General features: G+C 34.6%; 1 protein-coding gene across 3 annotated transcripts in view; it reads right to left on the bottom strand.

Moving 5' to 3' along the window:
- LOC120776992 (Down syndrome cell adhesion molecule-like protein Dscam2) overlaps positions 1-23,310 on the bottom strand; it is a 68,417-nt gene that overhangs the window by 11,326 nt on the left and 33,781 nt on the right. For all 3 annotated transcript variants that reach the window (XM_040108092.1, XM_040108093.1, XM_040108094.1), the window contains exons 7-22: positions 21,912-22,101; positions 21,300-21,465; positions 20,426-20,516; positions 16,220-16,307; positions 15,909-16,057; positions 14,556-14,679; positions 12,766-12,893; positions 10,971-11,107; positions 10,599-10,741; positions 7,946-8,107; positions 6,666-6,810; positions 6,162-6,598; positions 5,811-5,964; positions 5,134-5,251; positions 4,741-4,903; positions 2,842-3,339 (exon numbers count right to left, since the gene is read on the bottom strand). In XM_040108092.1, the coding sequence (XP_039964026.1) occupies positions 2,842-3,339; positions 4,741-4,903; positions 5,134-5,251; positions 5,811-5,964; positions 6,162-6,598; positions 6,666-6,810; positions 7,946-8,107; positions 10,599-10,741; positions 10,971-11,107; positions 12,766-12,893; positions 14,556-14,679; positions 15,909-16,057; positions 16,220-16,307; positions 20,426-20,516; positions 21,300-21,465; positions 21,912-22,101 (2,893 nt within the window). The remainder of the gene's footprint in view (positions 1-2,841; positions 3,340-4,740; positions 4,904-5,133; positions 5,252-5,810; positions 5,965-6,161; positions 6,599-6,665; positions 6,811-7,945; positions 8,108-10,598; positions 10,742-10,970; positions 11,108-12,765; positions 12,894-14,555; positions 14,680-15,908; positions 16,058-16,219; positions 16,308-20,425; positions 20,517-21,299; positions 21,466-21,911; positions 22,102-23,310) is intronic.

Genomic DNA, 23,310 nt, shown 5'->3' with positions numbered 1-23,310 from the left:
CCAGCGGAGTGGGCCCACACCGCACAAAAATGGAGATGTGTTCTTTGAGATTTGTGCATAAAACACTACGAAATAAAAGGTGATCCATTCTGAGGTTTCCTACTTTTTTAATGAAAACAAAAACACAGAAACTTTATGTGTATTACCATTCAAAAGAATATTCTTTAGCATTTATTTTATGTCTTAGAAGGTCCATTTGCTGAATCCAATTTTCAATGACTCGCTCCCGCATTTCGACTGATAACTGGCGAATGACACTGGTGGCCTAAATCGAAGTGGGATTGTCCGCTTATACCTTAGACTTTAAATATCCCCACAGGAAAAAGTCTAACGTTCTTAGTGGTCAATCGACCGACCCAAAACAATAAATCCATTGATTGACGCGATGTGTGGGAAGTGGGGTCATTTTGTTGAGACCACATGTCGTTAAGATCACAAGTTTCAATTTCATGCATCAAATAGTTGGTTATCATGGTGCGATAATTGTCACCATTGACAATTACGTACTCACCGTCATCATTTCTGACGAAATATGGACTAATGATTCTTACGGCCCACAAACCACAACAAATCCTTTTTTTTTCTGGATGCAATGGCAGCTCTTGAATCTCTCCAGGCTGCTCTTCGTCCAAAATGCGGCAATTTGGCTTGCTTACATACCTATGGAGCCAGAAATGGGCTTCAGCTGAACAAATTTTGGCTCGAAAACGTCTGATCTTCTTGGAACTTTACAATAGCCTATAGAGCGAAGCGATCGCGCTTGGGAAGGTCGACCGGCTTTAGTTCTTGTTCAAGCTGTATTTTGTATTGCTTTGTACGTGAAATGCAAGTAGTCGTTTCTTACGCCAGTCCGGTTTAATGCGAACGTCGCCGAATCGACTCTCCACGGTTTTCGTGTACACTCTCACCTACGGCTGCTAAATTTTCTTCACTGTCTGCTGGACATAGTTTAATCGAATATTATCCAATAATGAATGCTGGGTCTCAAGACGGGCCGATTTTGTTAACCATAAGTTGAGCGAAGCCCGCGAATTACAACACTTACAAAACATGAATTATTCGTAATAAAGTTGATCCATTTGTAAACGTTGTTCAGGCCATTATAAAATGCCACACCATACTGAATAAAAATAACATGACTGATGCGTGATCTGTCAAAAAAGGCTATTGAAAAAAGTACCTCTACTTGGATCACCCGTTACATACATACAATATATGATCAATATATGATTGTTTAACTATAACTGACAACCATACATAAACTGACATTTTTCTTGAAAATAATTATAGATTGATATCAAAAATAAAATATTTAATACGTTAACGAGTTACGCAGTGGGACCACGCATTCAGAACTAGCTTATACCTCTATCAGTTAAAACAATGTCATGTAATCGGTTACCGATACAATAACTAGAACTGAAACGAGATGAGCGTACGCTTTTGACGACTGTATTTCTTTGGTGTTGCAACAAAAGTCCCGCTATTTATAGCGTCGCCTGTTCTTTAGCATCTTAACTTATTGAGATAATACATATAATAATATAAAGTTTCAGTTATTTAAACAAACTTTTAATTTTTGTTAAGGTTGAACATCACTTTTCAACGGATTGAGTTGATATCGATAATACCGAATTTAAAAACTCCAACCAAAATTATGTTAGGTGGAAAACCGTAACAGGGGTTGAATTAAGGGGGTATTCTGGTCTAGAAATTTAAAAAAATCGATTTTTTTTTTCAATTAACTATTCAAGAATATGTGTACAAGAGGATTTTTCAAAATTCGAATTATTTTCGGAGATATAGGCATTTTTCTGAGCCGGCATCCAAACTGGTTCGGCCGGAACTAATCGAACAGACTTCACGCGAAACTGTATACGCATTTTTTTCAAAACTGGCTTTTTCGGAACGATACCCACGATTTCTCAAGTTCTACTGGACCAATTTACTTGAAATTTTTATAGAGTCTTCTTTATCGGCTTGTCTATGGTTGGAACTAGCCCCATCCCCAAATTTTTATTATTATTATTTTTAGAAAATGAGTCAGAAAATGATCCAAAAAAACTTTTTTTTTCAGGCAGTCGCCATTTTGTGAAAAAAATTTTTTCGCACTTTTCCGTAGTTCCGGTCATTGCGACATTATTCTAGATTTATAACCTTATTTTTTGGTTTCAGATAACTAGGAGGGTTGAAATCATGGGTATGGTCACGTCGAAATTTGTAGAAACCCCCCACTTCGTCAGCTCATAATTTTTGAAATTTTATACTTTTTTTAGTTTTTAATTTTTTTCTGTACTCTTCTAAAATTAACAAATAACCAATAAAAAATGGGTAGTAAAAATATTAATTGCCTTTTTTTACGACTGAAATTCATGCTTCTAGACCAGAATACCCCCTTAATAATTATTTATTATGCACCCAATGTAATGATTTTAGACTTTATGTTTGATTTTATATGGTAAATTGTTCAATTTGTTACATATTCTGAAAAAGATGACCAGTTCAGGCCTTACATAAGCCTCAACCGTCTGATATAATGATTTCCGCTCTTGTGGTTGATTTAAATCTTCAAAAAAACTAGACATACACAATGGGCAAAGAGTGTTTCTCTACGCCGTACTAATATAATGAGACTATATTCCCTCAGATTCTCTATCAATATGCATTGCATTGATACCGAATTGGCATGTTGATTTAGGTTGTTGTTTGTGGAAAAATTACTCAGATCTAGATCATTACAATATTTTAATTTCCGTCTGATTGGTTTTCATATCGGTAACCGATAACATGATATAACTACCTAATTACGATAATGATCCACATCTGATCACTTTCACTTACCATCTTCCATTGTTTGCACGGCAATCTCTCTGCTTGGTGGCCCACTACCTTGACTTGTGTACGCTTGTACAATAACATGATACTGTGTATATTTGTTTAAATTACTCAATACAGTTTCACCGCCAAAATGTGAGCGCACTTCCACAGTTTTAAAGCTAAACCCTTGGGTAGGATTCACCTCTTTGTCTTCAGGTGACAACGACATCTGATATCCAACATAGTAGCCAAGCAATATTCCATTCCAATGATCGCGTTCTGGCGCATCCCAAGTGACTGATATCTCAGTCGAACTCTTTGCTTCTGCGCGCACATTCAACGGTGGTCCCGAAGGAACTTCCTCCAGTGTGGTTACTTGTACGACCTCTGAATACTCGGACGCACCCAATTTATTTTCAGAAGTCATCCGAAAATGGTAAGCTTTAGCTGGACGTAAGTTTTGTATATTAACAACCGTTTGTCCACCCGTGATCGCGATATGCTCTGCATTTTGCCAAATATCTATTTGCGTAAAATATCAAGTTGAAAAATTAATTAAAAAGCTAATTTATATAGACAATATTTTAAAGTATGATTTTATTAAAAATTACAAGTATATTTAAAATAAAGAAATAACGAATTTTAGTTAGTTTTTAGCGGCTTTTATTTTTGGTTTGAATATACATTATTAAAACTCAATTAGCCGATAATACAAAGTGTTCTTCCTATGTCCAAGCAGAAAATAAGGATGGAAAGATTGTTTACAGAATCGATTCTCGATTCCGATTATTTTTTTATATTTTTCGATTCTAAGAATCGATTAATCGAGCGCAAGAATCGATTCTTTTGATTTTAATCAATTTTAAATTCAAAGGACAAAAATTTATTAATTAAATCGATTAAATAAAACACAAAAATAGTTAAAAACAATTATATTTTTTGTCTATAAATAATATACCAAGAACATTACATTTCATATAACATTTTTTTTTAAATAATTCAAGTTGTTTAAACAAGTTTAATAAAATAAGTTTATAAATAAATTTAAAATAAGTAAAAGAGCAATAAACTAATTGACAGTTTAATAAAACCATACATTTTCCGGGACAGATCTTAAAAACGGAAGCATATTTAAGTGATCAGGCGTTAACCGGCTGCGAATTTGCTGCGAATTTCGATAAGTATTTTCTTGAAACTAGTCACTTAATTAATAGTAAAGTCGATTGTCAATAATCGATTCTTAATCGACTTCGACTACTGAAGATCGATTCCGAAAAATCGATTATTTTACGAGAAAACTCGATTCTCGAGTAGAATCGGAATCGAGTTTACCATCCCTAGCAGAGAACTGATCCAAATTTCTTCAAAACTGAAGCTGACTGTAATGTTGCTGTCAATCGGGAACGCTATAGAGCTATGCTTAATAACTATATCTCGCTCGAATTGGAGGATGTTGAAGTAGACGACATTTAGTTCCAACAAAACGGCGCTACATGACTTGCAGCCGACGAAGTAATCAATTTATTGAAGCAAACTTTTGGTGAGCGCATTATCTACTAGATCGTGCGATTTAACAACGCTGGAGAATTTTTGGCGGGATTTTGCTCGCTTGTCTACGCAGTTAAGCTGGAGATGATTGACGCTTTGGAAGAAAATATTCAGCAAGTTATTGCTGAGTTACGGCCCCAATTGCCACAAAATTTGGCCTCCCGGTTGGAATTTATTCGAGCCAGTGGCCAAAACTATTTTTAAAATATAATGACAAACCCGTATCTTTATAATAAAGCTAAATTCTGAGCTAAAATATAAAATTATAATCGTTGGATTTCTTCTTGGTAACCACATGTCTAAAAAACACGCTTCACTAACACCAACATTTATTTTGAACTATTGTTTGACTTTGTTAAAAATACTTTCTCTTACCAGAAATTTGTTTATAGTATATATGATATCCTTCGATTGGACTGTTTCCAGCGAAGGGCTGACTCCAAGTAAGTTGCAGACTGCGTGATTGTTGTGAGTTAATACGCAAATTTTTCGGTTGCTCTGGAACCTCCTGTACAATTAACTGAATCGACATTTCATCCTTTAAAGAAATAATATTTCTTTATCACATCACGAAAATTCTATATTTTTAAATTATATGTTGCATTCCAGTCGGTGTGAAACAACACCAACTAACATACGAAATTTAAGAAATTTCAATAAACCTTATGTAGGTACAGCTCGGAATATACACCTAAATTGACATCAAATATGTCACTATCACAAATATGGCTCTACATTTTATGAATATTTAAATTGCATAGCACTTACCTGACCAAATGCATTGCTAGCTTGGCATATATAAATCCCAGTATCTTGTCGATACGTATGTGAAATGCCCAATTCAGAGACCATCCCATCATCTAATATTTGATCTCGAATGGTATACCTGAATGAAATGTGCACGAATAACAATGGAAGTTTTAGCGTTAAGAGTTTTATAAATACGGGTTTGTACTAACTCAGAGAAAGCCAGACCATTTGTTATATATTTCGTTTGATCTATCTCGATCTGTTTTAAGAAAACAGACATCTATCCCGATATCAATTCTCCTAGTTATCTTTACTCTTTTTATTGTATTAATTTTTTCTATACGGGATCGAGTCAATAGACAGCAAGTAATTGTAAAAATGTGACACTACTCTAGGAACAAGGAGTAAGGGGAAGGTATTGATATGAAAATTGGTTAGAGCCCAGTCACAAGTCACCACGAATGTGATGATGAAATAAAAGCAAATTTAAACCATCGAACTCGAAGGAAACAATAATTCGAGTGACAACTCACAAAAAAATTGGACTAAGTATAAGAGTTACAAAAGTACAGGTATAAGCAATTTTACGTGGTTATATATTTAGTTTTGTAGAAAAACGTAAATAATTTGATAGGCAGCGCTTTTTTAATAATTATGTAGAAACTACATATGTAATTTACACTTGGTTAATTTACCTGGAATCGAGTGACTCATCTAAATACTGCTGTGTTGCGTGCATTTTCCATTTGATGTCGATAGGATTATCACCCTGAACATTACATTGAATGTGCACCTGCTTTCCTTTCGCCACTGAAATCTGCTTAGTTTTCGTTTGAAAGTGAGCGGGTACTAAAATTATAGAATTACTTATTATTTTAATGCTATTCTAATTACAAATTAATATTTCTTATCATAATTTGATCAAATATTAGATTAATTATAACAATAAATCAACAATGAAACTAGTAAATATTTTAAAAATTATGAAAAAATAGAAGCATTTCTCAAAATTTATTTTCTAGAGCTAAACTAAATTTTTTACCCACCATTCACTTTTAGAAAAATTACTTTGCTGACACCTGAGCCGATATTGTTTTTTGACTCACAGAGAAAGTGCCCCTGTGACTCCTTATTTATCTTCTTAAAGTATATCGTGCCATTCGGAAAGAGTTGCACAGTAGGTTCATATAAAAAGTCTTTATATTCTCCCGGTGTCGGACCGATTGCCTTTTTCCATGTTATTGTTGGTTTTGGATATCCAGAAGACTGACAATGTAGTAAAACATCTTGTCCAGCCTGCGCGCTTGAGTCTTTTGGTTCCAATATCCACTTTGGAGGCACATTCACTGTTAGCGGTACAGTGAAGCGTTCCAAACCGGCAATATTACTGGCAATACATGTATAGTTGCCCGAGTGTTCCGAGGTAATATGTTCTATCACTAAACTGGCAGAGTATTCATCTAATCGACGAAATACCTCATTCCTTCAAACAAATTAAACAAATCTGCTTTAAATGTTTAAGATATGGACTTCATTGTTATTGAACTTACCCTGTTCCTATTAATGGTTTTCCATTACGCTCCCAACGAAAACTCACTGGCAAATCTCCCTCCAGTATCTGGCAAGAAATCGCGGCCCGCATTCCTTCACGCAACATATTCGTCATTGCCTGAATTGGCATTATTTTTGGGGGAACTACATAAAAACAAAATATATTTTATATATACAGACAGACCTACATACATATATATAGCACAATACATATGTTATGCTGTTTCATAGTTCATTTATCAGTTTTTTTAAGTTTTAGAGTTGAATATTTTCGACGATGTCTGTCTGTCCGTCCGTCCGTCTGTCCGTCCGTCTGTCCAAATCCGAACGTGCAAGCTGTAACTTGAGGTATTAAATGCAGTGAGATATCATGATGAAACTTGGTACACGTATTTCTTGGCTCCATAAGAAGGTTAAGTTCGAAGATGGGCAAAATCGGCCCCACTGCCACGCCCACAAAATGGCGGAAACCGAAAACTCTATAAAGTGTCATAACTAAGCCATAAATAAAGATATTAAAGTGAAATTTTGGCACAAAGGATCGCATTAAGGGAGGGGCATATTTGGACGTAATTTTTTTTTTTTTTGGAAAAGTGGGCGTGGCCCCACGCCCCCTACTAAGTTTTTTTTCGTATCTCGGAAACTACTATAGCTATGTCAACCAAAGTCTACAGAGTCGTTTTCTTCAGGTATTTCCATATACAGTTCAAAAATGGAAGAAATCGGATAATAACCACGCCCACCTCCCATACAAAGGTTATGTTCAAAATCACTAAAAGTGCGTTAACGGACTAACAAAAAACGTCAGAAACACTAAATTTTACGGAAGAAGTGGCAAAAGGAAGCTGCCCCCAGGCTTTTTTTAAAAATTGAAAATGGGCGTGGCGCCGCCCACTTATGGACCAAGAAGCATATCTCAGGAGCTACAAGACCGATTTCAATGAAATTCGGTATATAATGTTTTCTTAACACCCTGATGACATGTACGAAATATGGCTGAAATCGGTTCACAACCACGCCTTCTTCCAATATAAAGCTATTTTGAATTCCATCTGATGCCTTCTTTGTATAATACATATATACATTAGGAACCAATGATGATAGCGGAATAAAAATTTACAAAAATACGGTATTTGAAAAATATTTAAATGACGGATAATGAAATCTCGATTATCACTTTACCATGCGAGAGTATAAAATGTTCGGTGACACCCGAACTTAGCCCTTCCTTACTTGTTTTTTTATGCACTGATGTTCATTTCCTTTAATTAGCATTTACCTAGAACTTGTATTTCCACGTTACGGCGCGAAGTTTGCTTCTGTTTATTTTGAGCCATGCATGTGTAAGTTCCAGCATCCTCGAGTCGCTGCAGTTGCTCTATTATTAGAGTGCCGTTGTTGTATGCGCGCTGCCTGCGATTTATAGGCAGTGTTTGACCATCTTTTGAACGCGTTGAATTTCGCCAAAATTAAAAATAAATAGTCAAAATCGAAGAAAAACTACATTTAGTGGATTTGGAAATAGTATTCGGAACAAGGTAATAGTGGTTTAGAACAACTTTGTTGGAAAGCTAAATTTAAATAGGTACACGTTTAACAAAGTTGCACTTGCGCCTCCAGGTTTTAGCGAAATCGCTCAATTTTCGATAACATATGAATTATAACAACTGAGGTCGTTATATCTAGTTTATGTAATGTACTTCAACAGTTAATTTCAATGTGTATATAGAGGGTGTTTTTTATGTATGTGGTTTTCGAGAAGGCGATTTGCATATAATTTAATAGGCACAATTCCGATTTCTTTGGCGCCGCGATTTGAAGGTACCGTTGGAAAGAGGAAGTCCTCCTGATTAAAAAATATATAGGGTTATAGGTACCGCAAACGCTTAGTTTACGAGATATTCGACCTTAAAGTTCAAAAATTCTCAAAATTCGAGCATTTCAACAAGCTATTTTACCGCATTAAACACACTTTACTCACATTTTTCACTTCAAATTAATTAATTTAAACTATAAACTTTTAAATAAATCCACATTTTACACTTTTAACAGTTTTTTTACCGAAGAAATCTTTATTTTAAAAATTACATTTTACACTCGTAGTGAACATCATGTGTGTGCTAAAATTACGACGAAATGTGATAATAAGGAAATTCGCTGAAATGCCTTTTTCCCAAAAATTCCTCTATCCATTCATATGGATATGTTCTTTATTTAATTTAATAAACAAATATGTAATATTATATAATAATATTATATAATAATATTTAACCATTTTGTAATGAAAACTCAAACTTTGTTTCAATATCAGTGCAAGATAACCAAAAAATATAACCACTTTATAACGAAACTCAATATATATTTTTTTATTTTAACGCAGAAAGGAGTACTATGCGAAAGTACTTTAGTCACCCCGGGTATTCGCTCGACCAGGGTTATTTTTTAAAAGCGCGGCCGAAGGCCGCCAACGCAGAAAGGAGTACCTCGCGAAAGTACTTTAGTCACCCCGGGTTCAGTCACCCCGGGTATTCACTCGACCAGGTTTTTTTTTAAAGCGCGGCCGAAGGCCGTCAACGCAGAGTTGGAGTACTACGCGAAAGTACTTCAGTCACCCCGATATGATATAAATTTTACAATATTATTATAGATTTTTACTTATTTATTTTTATTAAACATAAATCGCATATTATACATATACATACATATATATAGTATATATGTATACATATGTATATATACATACATATGTATATAAACAAAGAAAAATCGTTAAGAATCCTATAAATTTGGTGTTTGAGATGTGGCAACGCTCGTTTTCCTCATAATTGTAAACAATCTAGCCTTTGCAACGATGAGTGTTCTAAGTGATTTTTAAATTAATAAATATAGGTAAAATATTACAAAATAAAGATGAAATGTGAACTTATTTCAATCTTCAAAGTGTATATTTAAATATAACAAGAGAAAAATGTGAAAAAATTTAGAGAAACATAGAGAAATAACATGTTTTCTTAGTGCAAATTTTTGAATTTTTAAACGTGAATATTTCAAAAAATATTAGTTATTTTTACATTATTTTCGGATATTCCTTCTCTGGAGAAGCTACCCTATCCACACATACCCCATTTATATGGAAATTCGTTTTTTACCCCGCCATAAGTAATCGGAATCGTGCCATTTAATATTATATGGCCAAGAGTTTGACTTTAATGTAAAAATAAGATTTCGCCTTACCACAGGGGCTGGCTCGAGTAAATTTCAGCCGAGAATCCAATTTTCGGACATTTTTTGCAGTAATTCGAACTGGTCGGTAATAAGCACCCATATTATCTTCCACGGTGTCAATCGACTCCATTATTTTCTTCAATAAATTGATTGATTTGTTAGCTGTATGGCATGTCTTGTTAAAACCAAAGTCCGTCTTGTTACAACCAAAGGCCGTCCACATCAGCATCTTCCAATTCAGACACGTAAAAGTCATTAATACCACCTCTATAGCTCCCCATTGATTCCCTTTGCCCATAAAGCACACCAAACAGTGACTTTTGAGAATGTAACGGCGTCTAAACTACGGAATGCGGATTATCGTCACTCTAAATGGGACAATTACGTTTCTAAACATACCCATTTAACCAAAGTGGGCTTCATTGATGAACAAAATATCTTATGAAAATTGGGATTAGTGGCCACCCCTTTTTGGTAATAAATTTTCACGATTTGAAAATGTTGTGTCAGAAAGACCAACTCCGTAAAAGGTATTGCCTCATAGAAAACCACATGTCTAAACAAATAACACCCATACGTAACTTATGTATGTAAGTAAATAAAGAGAAATGTAATGAGACATGCGTCTTATGAGCAAACGAATGTGAGACGATAGATAAAAAGTTTCACTTTACTAAGTAATAATAAAATCAAATAAATATAATTACCACGCTCCCAATGAATTTTATCTATTGGATAACCTGCTACAGGGCACGTTACTGTTAAATCTGAGCCTGAGATACCAGTTATTTTAGGCATTTCTCGAATAAATGGAAGCCCGTAGATATTCACCTTAGCGCTATGTGATACTCTGCAATATTAAGTATATTTGATTATTTTTTCTACACACATAAATTCTACATTGTATGAGGTATTGGAACCTCGAATGTCTTCGAACCATCTGACTAATCAGAAATAAAAGCGATGAATATTATTAATAGCAAAAAATGTATATATGCAAAAATATAAAATGAAAGCCGTCCGGAAATATATAATAATGAACTATTTTGTACAGATTACAGTTATTTGAAAATACATACTTCCCAATTGAATTTTGTGCTGTACAAGCGTATTCGCCGCCATCTTCCTCTTTGACGTTTGATATGTTCACGTGACTGATAACGTCATCATGTATGGTTACATATTGACCAACCAAAAATCGAGAGTTGTCCGGAATCTGAAATAGAAATGATTTACATTAGAAGGAAACGCATTGAATACAGCCGTTAGGTTTATCACTGTTTTGTTTGAAATAATTAGATCAAATTGGAATACGAGGGCTGCTATATATATTCTGGCCTAGGGCAACACTAAGTGTTGCCAGGTGCAATCTGACATTTCCATTGGAAAGTTTGACATTTTTTAGCATAACATCACTCAAAACGTTTTGTCATTTAATCGTGAATTGTTTTATTTACAGGGAATTAAAAAATTCATCTCGGCCAAAAAATGGAATTAACTCGTGAACATTCTCGTGCGATCATTTTTCACAACTTTCGACGTGGATTATCACGACAAGAGTGCATCGATGAACTAAAATCTTTGTATGGCTATGAAGCACCATCCTATAGCACTGTGAAAAACTGGTACAACGAATTTAATCGTGGCCGACGCTCGCTCAAAAAACCAGAAAACATCGATGCCGTACGTGAACTGATAATGCAAGACCGTCATGTAGCATACCTTCAGATAGAGGCATGCCTATGCATTTCTCCCACCAGCATACATTCGATATTGCATGAACACCTGGCCGTAAAAAAGGTTTGCTCTCGTTGGATCCCGCACAATTTGACAATCGCTCAAAAGAAGGCTCGTGTGGATTGGTGTAAAGAAATGCTGAAAAAATACGATCGCGGTGCTTCAAAAGACGTTTATAAGGTCGTCACAGGTGACGAATCATGGATCTATGCGTATGAGCCCGAAACAAAACAGCAATCGACAAAAAAAAAAAAAAAAAAAAAAAAAAAAAAAAAAAAAACATTTTCGTTGATAAATATGCCTATTTACATTATTAGGCCAGAAATATATATAGCAACCTACGTATTGGCACCTAAGCCCACGTAACTTCATATATGGTTTTATAATAGAAATTTGAAATATTCGACATTTTTATAATAAACACAAAATTAGGCGAAAATGATTTGAAATTTTTCGAAAATTGGGCGTGGCCCGTCTCTTAATAAGTTTAATGCACGTATCTCACAAATCCCTAAAGCTATATAAAAACAAATTCGCTAAATGCAAATCTTTTCGGCTACTCTTTTGCCAACTAATTTGTTGAAGACTAATAAAAAAACGATATTTCTCTAAATAAGTATTATTATACTCTAAACAAGTATTAAATTACACATACTATAATGACATGACTTAATTAATCAATGAACGCGGTTATCCAACATTATATCAAATCCTATACTCGACCAATTTCAATCAAATTTAGGGCACTAAAACTTTTTGGCGTTCTTCAGCTGTAGTGTTACGAAATAGAGGAAATCGAATAATCACACCTACTTCCCATTTATAACAGTTTTAGTTTCCATATGAATATTTCATTATGTAGCACGTTACCGAAATAACGCAAATATGTAGTACTTTTAAGGTATACCAACTCACATCTACAAATTGTCGAAATGGGATCATAACTTTTCAAGCCTCCAAAAACTGAAAAGGTGGATCCCAGTGCCTATACCTGATGAAGTTATCATCCATCTACATGTAAGTGTTAATGCTCACTCCAAACGTCTAATGAGCTTTTGCCATATAATTAATATTGTCGTCTTAACAGCAACTATTATTCGGTGCGTTTAATATGATATTTTTGATTCGGATACTTACCGGGAATCCATCGAGTGACCATGTAAATTGCGGTAAAGGATTTCCAGTTGCTACACATTTTAACGACACAGTGGGTCCGGGCTGCAATGTTTGCTCCGAAAACCAATAAAGTAATTCTGGAGATGCATCTGAAAAAAATTAAAACCATATATTAAATTGTGAAGAATAAGAACACTTTGGTATATATATATACTTGGATTTAAAAATATACATGTGTAACTCGTATCCAGATAAGCAAAAACAAAAGATCTTGAAAATTTATGGTTTTTAACATCGAAAACAAATTTAAATTGTAAGCAACCCCTTAGAAATCAGAAAATTATGTCAAGGAAAATCAATATTTCGACGCGATCAATATCGACTTTTCGAGATGACACGGCACGGTCAACGGCTATGAAAATATCGTTTTTATATATGAAAAATGTTTCACTGTTGAAGAGGTTTTTAATAAGGAAAACGAGCAAATATATGCAAAAACTTCCATAGACGCAAAACAAGATATACCTGGTCACATTCCAGCTGCTTTAATGGTCTACTGTAAAGTAGATAGATCTTCACTTAACTCTAAAAAAATATTAAAGCTGGGGCAAATGTGTACCAGCAGGATATTTTAGAAGGCGTAGTATAGCAATTAAGCACTACTCTTTTCCATGGAGAGCATTGGATCTTCCAGCAAGATACTGAACCATCCAGGAGTGGCTTAAAAGCAATATTCCTGATTTCATAGCTGCAGATGACGTCTGGTAAATCATGTTTAAGTCCATTGGATACAGTTTGTGATCAGATTTTGAGAACATGGCCTGTCGAATACCCCACAAAAATGTAGAAAGTATCAAAAAATATTTGGTTCAAGCAGCATCATCAATACCAATAAAAACTGTGCGAAAGCAAAAGGAGATCATTTCGAATATAATTTTGTATATCGTAATGACAGGCCTAAATTAAATTTGGTAGTCGAAAAAGTTTTTTCGTATTTCTAATCAAACTTCTGTTTTTATATTTATACTAATAAATAAATAAACAAAAATGTACCATTTTGGTCGACCACTTTTTGCCACTTTCCCGCTAGAGACATTATTCCATCAGTGTAAAACTTTCATCAGCGTAAATCGAAATTTCCAGAACGAAAGCGAGCGAACCATTGTTGTGCTACACGAACTGATACAGCATCGTGTCCGTAAACGTCAAAAATTTTATTGGTGGCTTGCGTGGTATTCTTCGCTTTTTTATACACAAATTTCAAAATATAGCGAATTTCTACATTATTTTCACTCATTTTGGACAGCAGTAACTTTTTTTAAGTTCCCCAAATGAAGTCAAATGTAGCTTAAATGAAGATTAAAATCTCACCAACACTATGGTATAGGATATGACACAATATGATTGGTAGCACTAGAGATAGTATATGGCAACGACATCTAATGTCAAATACGAAACGACTTTTTCGACTACCCAATATGTACATGTATAATCCGCCATAACCTAATCCTATGAGCAAAAATTATTTATCCTCTCAAGTTAAGTAATGTGTAAACTAAGTTTTCTTTCTTGTATAAAAAGCATATAGTATAAGAACTGGTATATGAAGTCAAAAACGAATGAATGAGCAATATATGGCGATATCTGAACATGAAAGATGTTATATTTAAAGCATTAAATTAATAACTCAATTTTTCTTATGTGAAAAATGTATGCAATGGATGAATATTAAATCATATAACTTGGTGTCTTTTATATTTATGCATAATAATAATTATTTTTATTTTATTTTATTTAATCACACAGCTTACCTCCCAGTTGTAGTTCAGCTGTCGACTGAATCTGCTCCCACTCATTCGAAACAAAGCACTGATACATCCCAGGATCGTCCTTTTGCACTTTCTTAATTATCAGTCTTGGTGGGTCAGTTAGTATCTGTAAAATGAAAATAATAATTGTAATATGTTTTTTACAATTTTTCAATGCTATTTATTATTAATTAAACAAATTATGAATGGCTAAATTCAGTTGTAACCGAACATTTCATACATACAACTTATGGTGAAGAGGTATGGTGGAAGTCATTATCGAAAAAGTGTCGTATTAAACAACAAGGAACAAGTGCAACGGACCTACTTGCTGTAGATTAAGAACGCAATGAAAATTACGTCAACTAAGCCTCTGGAGGTTCCTTGACATCCGGCCAATACATTCACAAGTGAAGTATGATGCTTATTTAGGCACCAACGTGCCGTTCTACCATAGTGACAACGTAGTTATTCCTCTAAGTTTCATTAAGATATCTCACAGGTTGGCCAACATTTTCGGTAAAAAGTGAGCCATAGACACAGAGCTCCACTAATTCGTTATTTGCATTCGGCAATACCTCTCATCCCTCTCTGCTTGAAAGTCCCTACATAAGTTATTAAGCGACTAATGAAAGGGCTGTACTGAATTTATTAAACCAAAAATGATTTAGAAAATATGTCCGTCGACATACATACATACAGCACAATCATTATATAAGAACTTAAATTCTTCAAGATGTCTTGCAAATTGAATGATACTCATATTACTATCTGAGTACTTTAATAAGTATATTTCGACAACTTGAAGGCCTTGACAATATTTATGTAAAGCTCCAAAAATTAGGCTATAGTTGTAGCGATAACCTCTTCATTCGACCCTAATTTCTGCATACACGCAAGGAATCAATTTCATATTACGGCACACATTTTACACTTGTACAGATAATCAATTAAGATCAGACCTAGAAAACGGCAGCCATCCTCTTCCTAGTGTTTCGTCGGCTGCGACACGAATATACGCTTGGGAGTGATTTCACGGTTGCACTTGTTATCCGGAGTAAGTAAACGCAACACAGCTCAGACGGAATTCTTATGTCTACTATTAAATTTAATATGTGGTCTAAGCGGTTTTTGTTTCGCCTATCCCACGTTCGTTCAATCAATAGTCTATCAGTACGAGTTCAGGGTATTTGTTACGTGTTAACCGATTCCGGAACAGGCACAATGATTATCGGACCCATCTGCGATATCATTTGACAACCAAAGCAAAAAGTTGGAAAACTCTTTACAGAGTTGCTTCAAAGCGCAATAATACAATTGTCATATATTTATATTTTACATTTGCATTTAACTTACCTCTACTCGATTGTCACGCAATATTGGTTTTCCGTCATGTAACCAATTGACATCATGCACCGGATGTCCGGACACTATACATTGAAATTGCGCATCCTTGTCCACATCCACTGTTTGTACCTGAGGCTGCAGATGTGCTGTTAAGGGTGCTATATAAAAAATAATGTGATAAATAACGGTGTAAAATCATCTTCATGCTGTTAGTATAGGAATCTTCATAGCCATTATACCACACTGATATGTGTAGCATCAAAATTTCTACACTACAAAATAGTATTCCATTTCAGTGATTTTATTATTATGTTACCTACCCGTTACCGTTAATGACACTTGAATTGTTTCCTCGCCGGCAGTGTTGTTAACCCAACAAAGATATTTTCCACTATCTTCTAGACGGGCCTAAAATAGATTAGTATAAAAATAATCATTTAACTTTAACGCATGCCTAATTACATACATATAATATGTACACAGTCATTATAAAAAAATAGAATGCTTGAAAATTGAGTGACAACAATAAAGTACAATATTGCAACAAATCTATATAAATAAAAATGAACCGCCAAACTGTATGTACGCTCATAACTCTCATACGACTGAACCGAATTTGATAATTTTTTTTTAAATGTTCGTTGAGGTTCAAGGATGGTTTTTACGGAGAGAAAAATTCGAATAATTGCCGGAAAACCCCTAAAAACAGCCCTTTTCTTTTTCCCATACAAACGAATGAATGTTTGTTTGTTAGTAACGCTAATAGAACGGCTGAACCAATCTTGATGAAATTTTCAGAGGTTGTTCGTTGTGGATCAAGGAAGGATTAGAAATAAAAATACCTTATACTTTTCATGAAGAAAAGTCGGAAAATTGGATAATTCAAAAAAGTACAAATTTTTTTGAATTTTTGTGCGGAATTATGGATTGCGGTCAATCAGCAAGCGATCGTCACGATGTCATAGTATGACTTTTCAAACAACAATTACGATGTTTGATGGGCTTTATCTTGAAGCAACGTACATACGTATATGTGGTGCTGTTGGATGCTAGATGTACACTGTTGAGTGGCAAAAGAGAGGTTTTCCGCATTCTTCTTTTGATGATGGTTACACCAGATCAAATTGATGAAATCATTTCTGCGGAAATTCCTGATGTGGAGAAAGATCCAGTATTATACGAAGTGGTGGAAACCAATATGGTTCATGTTTTCGGTTTGTATGTCTGACAATAAATGCATGAAACACTATCCACGTGCTTTTCTTTCGGAAACACAAACTGGAAATGGTGGATATCAACTCTATCGGCGTCGCTCACCAGATAACAGCAATCAACTGACAAGAGTTAATATCGAAGCTGACAACACATGGATCGTATCATATTCGCCATTATTGTGTAATTCACATTCAAAACTCATATCAATGTTGAGTATTGCAGTTTCGTGAAATCGATAAAATACGTTTGAAAGTACGTCACCAAAGGAAGCAACATGGCGATTATTGGCCTTGAACGATACGGCCGATACGTGAACTGCAATAAAGCGCTTTGTAGGATATTTACTTTTGCAATTCATGAACGTTTTCCGACTGTTGTGCGTCTCGCAGTTAATTTGGAGAATGGCCAAAGAGTGTATTTCAACCCAAAGAATACAGTACAGCCAGTGGAAACACCGCCAGCAACAAAATTAACATTGACGAGTTTTTTCTCAACTTTCGTCAGTGATCCGTTTGCGAGAACATTGCTCTATTCGGAAATACCCTGATATTATACATGGAATGCATCGTCGAAGAAATAGTTGCGCAGAAAGCAAGGCCAACCAGTAGATTGACATCCAGATGTGTTCTCAACTAATGCATTAGGACGAATTTACACAATCCACCCGAAAAACGACGATTGCTTCTACCTTCGGTTTCTATTGAATAATCTACGCGGTTCAACTTTATTTGAGTCATTGCTTACTGTGAATGGTACTTGTGTGCAAGTTTTGGAGAAGTAAGCCAGCAATTACAATTGCTGGAACACGTTAATCACTGGAATGAAAATGAAGTTCGCACACTTTTCGCGATAATCATTTCGACATATCAGCCTTCAAATCCGCGTCAATTATGGGATACGAACAAAAATGACATTGCCGAAGACATTTTACATCGCCTTCGCTAAAAATTGGAAATGGTACAATTTCGGTTGATACTTCCGGTGGTTCGATATCAATTCCATCTTCCCTTTATCAATTCACGAAAGATGAACTCATCACAAATGTTCGGACATTGGCCAAATTATCGTAACTACGATTCCTTAAGGGCACGCGCAATGTTAGCTGCCAAAAATACCGATGTTGTTGACTTAAACTGGAAGATTCAAAGTCAAATTCAGGGAGACTTGCGCTCATACAAATCGATCGATCGTCTTGACAATGAAGACGACGCCGTGAATTATCCAGTGGTATTTCTAAATTCTTTGGACAGGCTTGGTATGCCACCGCATTATTTGCGTCTCAAAGTAGGATCGGTCGTTATTATGTTTCGCAATCATCATGCCCCGAAATTGTGTAATCGAACCCGACTGATTGTGACGCACCTATCGAATACAAGGGGCAGAATGCTTGATTCTACGAACTCCTTTGAGTTCTAAGGATTTCCCATTTCAGTTCAAACGTATTTCGTTTCCAGTGAAAATTGTTTTTGAGATGACAATCAACAGGACCTAAAGATAGTCGCATAGTGTGAGGCATAAATTTGGAAATGCTATGTTTTTCACACGGCCGTGGCGTGCTCACGAGTTGGAAAACCATCTTTTCTGTACACCGGAACAGAAACCAAAAAATGTTGTTTATCAAGCTGCGTTACATTGAAAAAAAAAATAAATAAATAAATGATAAATTTAACTTTCTTTTCATTTCAAAACACATAATTTCACGCAGGACAACGGCTGCGGGGTCAGCTAGTTGAAAATATTTCTTACTGCAATGTTCCCAAAAAAGTACGTATATTAAAATAAAAAAAGTTCGAAAGATTATGAAAATTGTAACTTGTATGAAAACAGCAATCCTCATACCACGAAAGTAGTTTACTTTGAGATCATGACAGAGTTGAATTTTTTTTTAACAAAATATCAAATATCTCAATACTAATAAGAATTAGGAAATACTTTATTAAAAACTGTATAACCTAAAATTGATCAAAATCGATAGAGATATACAAATATCAAGTGATCAGAATGATGAGACGAATTGATGATGAGATATCTTGATGAAACTTATTCATTCTTCGATCAGATTCTTTCACTTTTCATTTTGACAATTTATGAATCAAGGAAAATAAGTTTTTAAAGTCAATATCCGAAATGGACATATGGGCATAGCGTTTCACGTTTAATGTATTTAATTGACTCGCTTTGTAGGATATTTACTTTTTTTAGTTCATGACACGTAGGACCCTCGAATAAAACTGTCAACATAACCTTGATTTTTAACCTGCTTTGACGTGGTTTTTTCGGTTTCGGCTCCCTTTGTCACGATATTCGACGGATTGATCATCTGTTTCTGTGTCGTAAGCATAGATCCAAGACTCATCGTCAGTAATATAATACGGTTCTTAACATCCTGGTAGTTGAAAGCATTATTTCACTGACGTTAACGCGACGCTGTTTTCGAAAAAAAAATAGTAATTTTGGAACCAATGGTGCTCTTACTTTTCTTAGGCCCAAATGATCTTTCAAAATAGTTTTCACTGATCCTTCTGATATTCCAACAATACCAGTAAGATCTCTGTATGTTAACCGTCGATTCTCAAACACCAATCCCTTAATTTTATTGACATGTTGATCATTAGTTGATGTTGATGGACGTCCTGGACATGGTTTGTCGTCAACGTGTTCTCGACCCTCTATGAATAATTCGTACCAATCAAAAACACTTGCACGTGACAAACAATTATCACCGAATGCCTTCTCCAACATTCTGAACGTTTCAGCATCAGAAACTTCATTCCGCACACAAAATGTAATAGAACTTCTTTGTACAATAATTTCACTCATCGTAAAAGTCGCCAAATGCACTTTATGTACTATACTTCACAAAGCTACAAGCTTATACTAAACACTAATGATTATTTTGATGATAAATTTGGCATAGATGTCACTAACAGTCATACCAACTTAGAAAATAGTTTTGGCAGCCTTTTCTAAAAGGGCGAATGTAGTTCAGGGCATCTCTTCCTGAGTGTTCTGATGCTAAAAATTAATCAAATCGGTTCAACACTTGACTGTTGACTTTATAAAAATTTATAGAAATTGGCCAAGACCTTGATTTATATTTAATTATAAAGATTTTCAAGAGGGTTGAAAATAGATGAATAAGTAACATAAAACATGTAATGAACTTAATTTAAAATCTATTAAAATAAATACATATATAAAACGAAATTACTATATAGAAATTTGACTTGGTTACATCATTGTTAAATATTTCTTATGTATTGTAAGTAGCTACGTTTGGAAATATGTTACCGGTTAATTTTTCATATTACCTTCGCTATCTTTAACAATCCTGCAGAAACGATTGTAATGCGCTCACTTAGCTGCAGAGGCAATAGTTGTTCGTTTTCCTCCTTGAACCAGCTGAAAAAATAATAGAACAGGATAAAAAAAATAATAAGCGAAGTTTCATTATATTTAGGCCCAAATTTCATACAACTCAATTATAAACTCCATCTGATTCTTGCATACAAATCAAGCCACAATGAAAATATTATTACTTTAAAATAAAGTATTACAAGTGGTACTTTGATTGTGGATTTTACGCCTGTCATTGCACATATCAATCAGCTTACTATAATTAGTAGGTAAAAACGGGAAAATTGTTGAGAGACTTTTAGAATTTAGACTGGCCATAAGGATAAGGGATATTAAAGATGTTCTGTTAAAAACACTTGAGAACAACGGTTACAATATAATAAACTGATAAATTTTATCACAACGCTAGTTACATGTCAGTTTTATATTCAGTAGAGCAGTCAATCTGCAACCTGAATGAATTATGCAGCTGAATCTGCAACCAAAGTATGTAGTTGACTTGTTTATCCTCTTTGGTAGAACTTAGTGCAATAAGAAGCTTCAGGAATCGCAAGCGAGGGTGTTGGCAAAAAAAAAATCAACTTGGGGAAATAACTAATCACCAATATACCCATACATTGTTTCCGCCTAGTAGGTTTTATTTTTGTTTCATGTTCCAAATTCATCGTATTGATTAAAAAATACTGAATTTCGTAGCCTTTTCTATAAACAGTGACTCAACTACTGTTATTATTATTTGATGAGGCTGCACTAAGTTTGAGGTGCGTTCATTGCATTACTAAATACTTTAACTACATACAGAGTATATACTAATACATATGTACATACCGATAAGTTGGCACAGGATGACCTTGAGCGATACAAGGCAGTGTTGTTTGTCCATTAAGCATAACATGTCGAAGTGAGTGCTTTTCGACGTTTATGCGCGGTTGCACCATACCTTTTGGTTCTGTGACAATGATGCGTCCAGGATATGTAGATATTTGAATTTCACCTGGAATTAAATATAATAAGCTATTCATGAAGTAAGCAAGCACATATGAATAAGTTTTTATATTGCGACTCACATCAATTATTATTATTGTTACCTAAACATATTGCAAAATTAATGAACTACCCCTTCTGGTAATATAGATCACCTATGTATATTATTTTTAGTATATTTTATTTTGCTCGGGCAGCACATTTTTTTCTTATTTTTCGTACTTCGTTGCCAGTAGGTTTTATATCTGAATCCTATCAGCATATTTAACTTTACAACAGATAACTAAACCGTTAATGAAAATATTGAATTCACATTTTATCGTTTTCTAGAGTCTATATATGAGGGCGAAAGAGTTAAAATATTGAAAATTTTCTTCTAAAATTTTTCTTGTTTAACATACTGACTATTTGAATTCTCTGACTTATCCCCCCCTACATACATATATGTATGTTTACCTGTTAGTCGATTCACAGTGCGGCAGGTGTAACTCTTAAATGCGTCATTTGTCCCCGCGTTATTTATATAGAGTTCGCCATTTGATAGCACTGTATATTTTCCACCAATGTCCGTGTTAGGATAGAGATGCATGCCAGTGTCTTGAACCCAAGCTGTTACCATAACAAATTCAGACATGTAGCTGGGCACCTGCAAAGGTTAAGGAAAGATTAATAATTTTCGAACTATACACTGCTGGTCAATAGCTTAGACGCAAGTTTACTTGCATTACAATTGTTTGAATATTTATTATTTTAATGATGATTGAAAAAAGTTGAAATGCAAAAACATGGTTAAATTAATGATAATTTTAATATAATATTCCAATATTTATTTCAACTTAACAAAATTGTGTTTTTCAAACATTTTCTTAGAGCTACTCAAAAAAATGTGCCTTTTTCTTGTTCATTAGAATAGACGCACATAAGCTTTTAGGTTTTTTATAAGAAAATAATTTTTTTTTAACTTAAATTTTTAGTTCGTATAACTATTTGATTTATTAGAAATAAAAAATAATAATTTCAGTAATGAGTACTTCCTCCTTTGTTAGTAATAACTTCATATATCCGGTCATTCATAGCATGATACATCGAATTTATGTAGCTCAAGAGAATTTCCCTCCAAGCATATTTAATAGCTGCAGTTAATGTTTCCTTATCTCCGTATTGCTTTCCTCCTTCGTATACCTTCCATGTTAGCCAACCCCAAACATTTTCAATTATGTTAAGATCTGGAGAATATGGTGGCCAGGTCATGACATTAACGACTCGAAATAAACGACTTTACTACCCGGGCGTTATGAATGGGAGCATTGTCTTGTTGAAAAATCCAAGGAATTGGTCCAAAGAGGTCTCTTAATTGTGGAAATACGGACTCCAACAATGTTTTGAAGCGAGCGCCGTTCATCTCCTGATCGATAAAAACCAAGTCGATCGTGCCATAAAACGTGATGGCACCCCATACCATGACTCCACCTTCTCGGCTGTGATAAATATAACTTATCTTTCCGCAGATCGTGATAATAGTATTGAAAGTGATCAGGGCCATCTAAATTAAAACGTTTTCCATCAGTAAAGACCACTGAACGCCAATCATTAAGTCGCGTGCCAGATTGAACAGCGAATCGAGGCCGTTTTGCTTTGCGTAGTTCATTCAGAGGGGGTTTTTTTTCTTGATTTTTAAACGCTTTAGGTGTTTTGTATTTCGGATTGTACGCTGAACAGTTGAAAGGCTTGCTTTTACTACGGCTAATTCCTTAATCTTAGCTGCAGACTTAGTCGAATTTGAAGCAATTCTAACAATTTTGCGTACTGATTATTCAGATAGCGTTTTCTTTTTTCCTTTAAAGTTTTTTCCATA

This window comes from Bactrocera tryoni, chromosome 5 (assembly GCF_016617805.1).
Source record: "Bactrocera tryoni isolate S06 chromosome 5, CSIRO_BtryS06_freeze2, whole genome shotgun sequence".
Lineage (NCBI taxonomy): Eukaryota > Metazoa > Arthropoda > Insecta > Diptera > Tephritidae > Bactrocera > Bactrocera tryoni.
The sequence above is the reverse complement of the archived record's forward strand: the minus strand, read 5'-3'. Positions and strand labels throughout refer to the sequence as shown.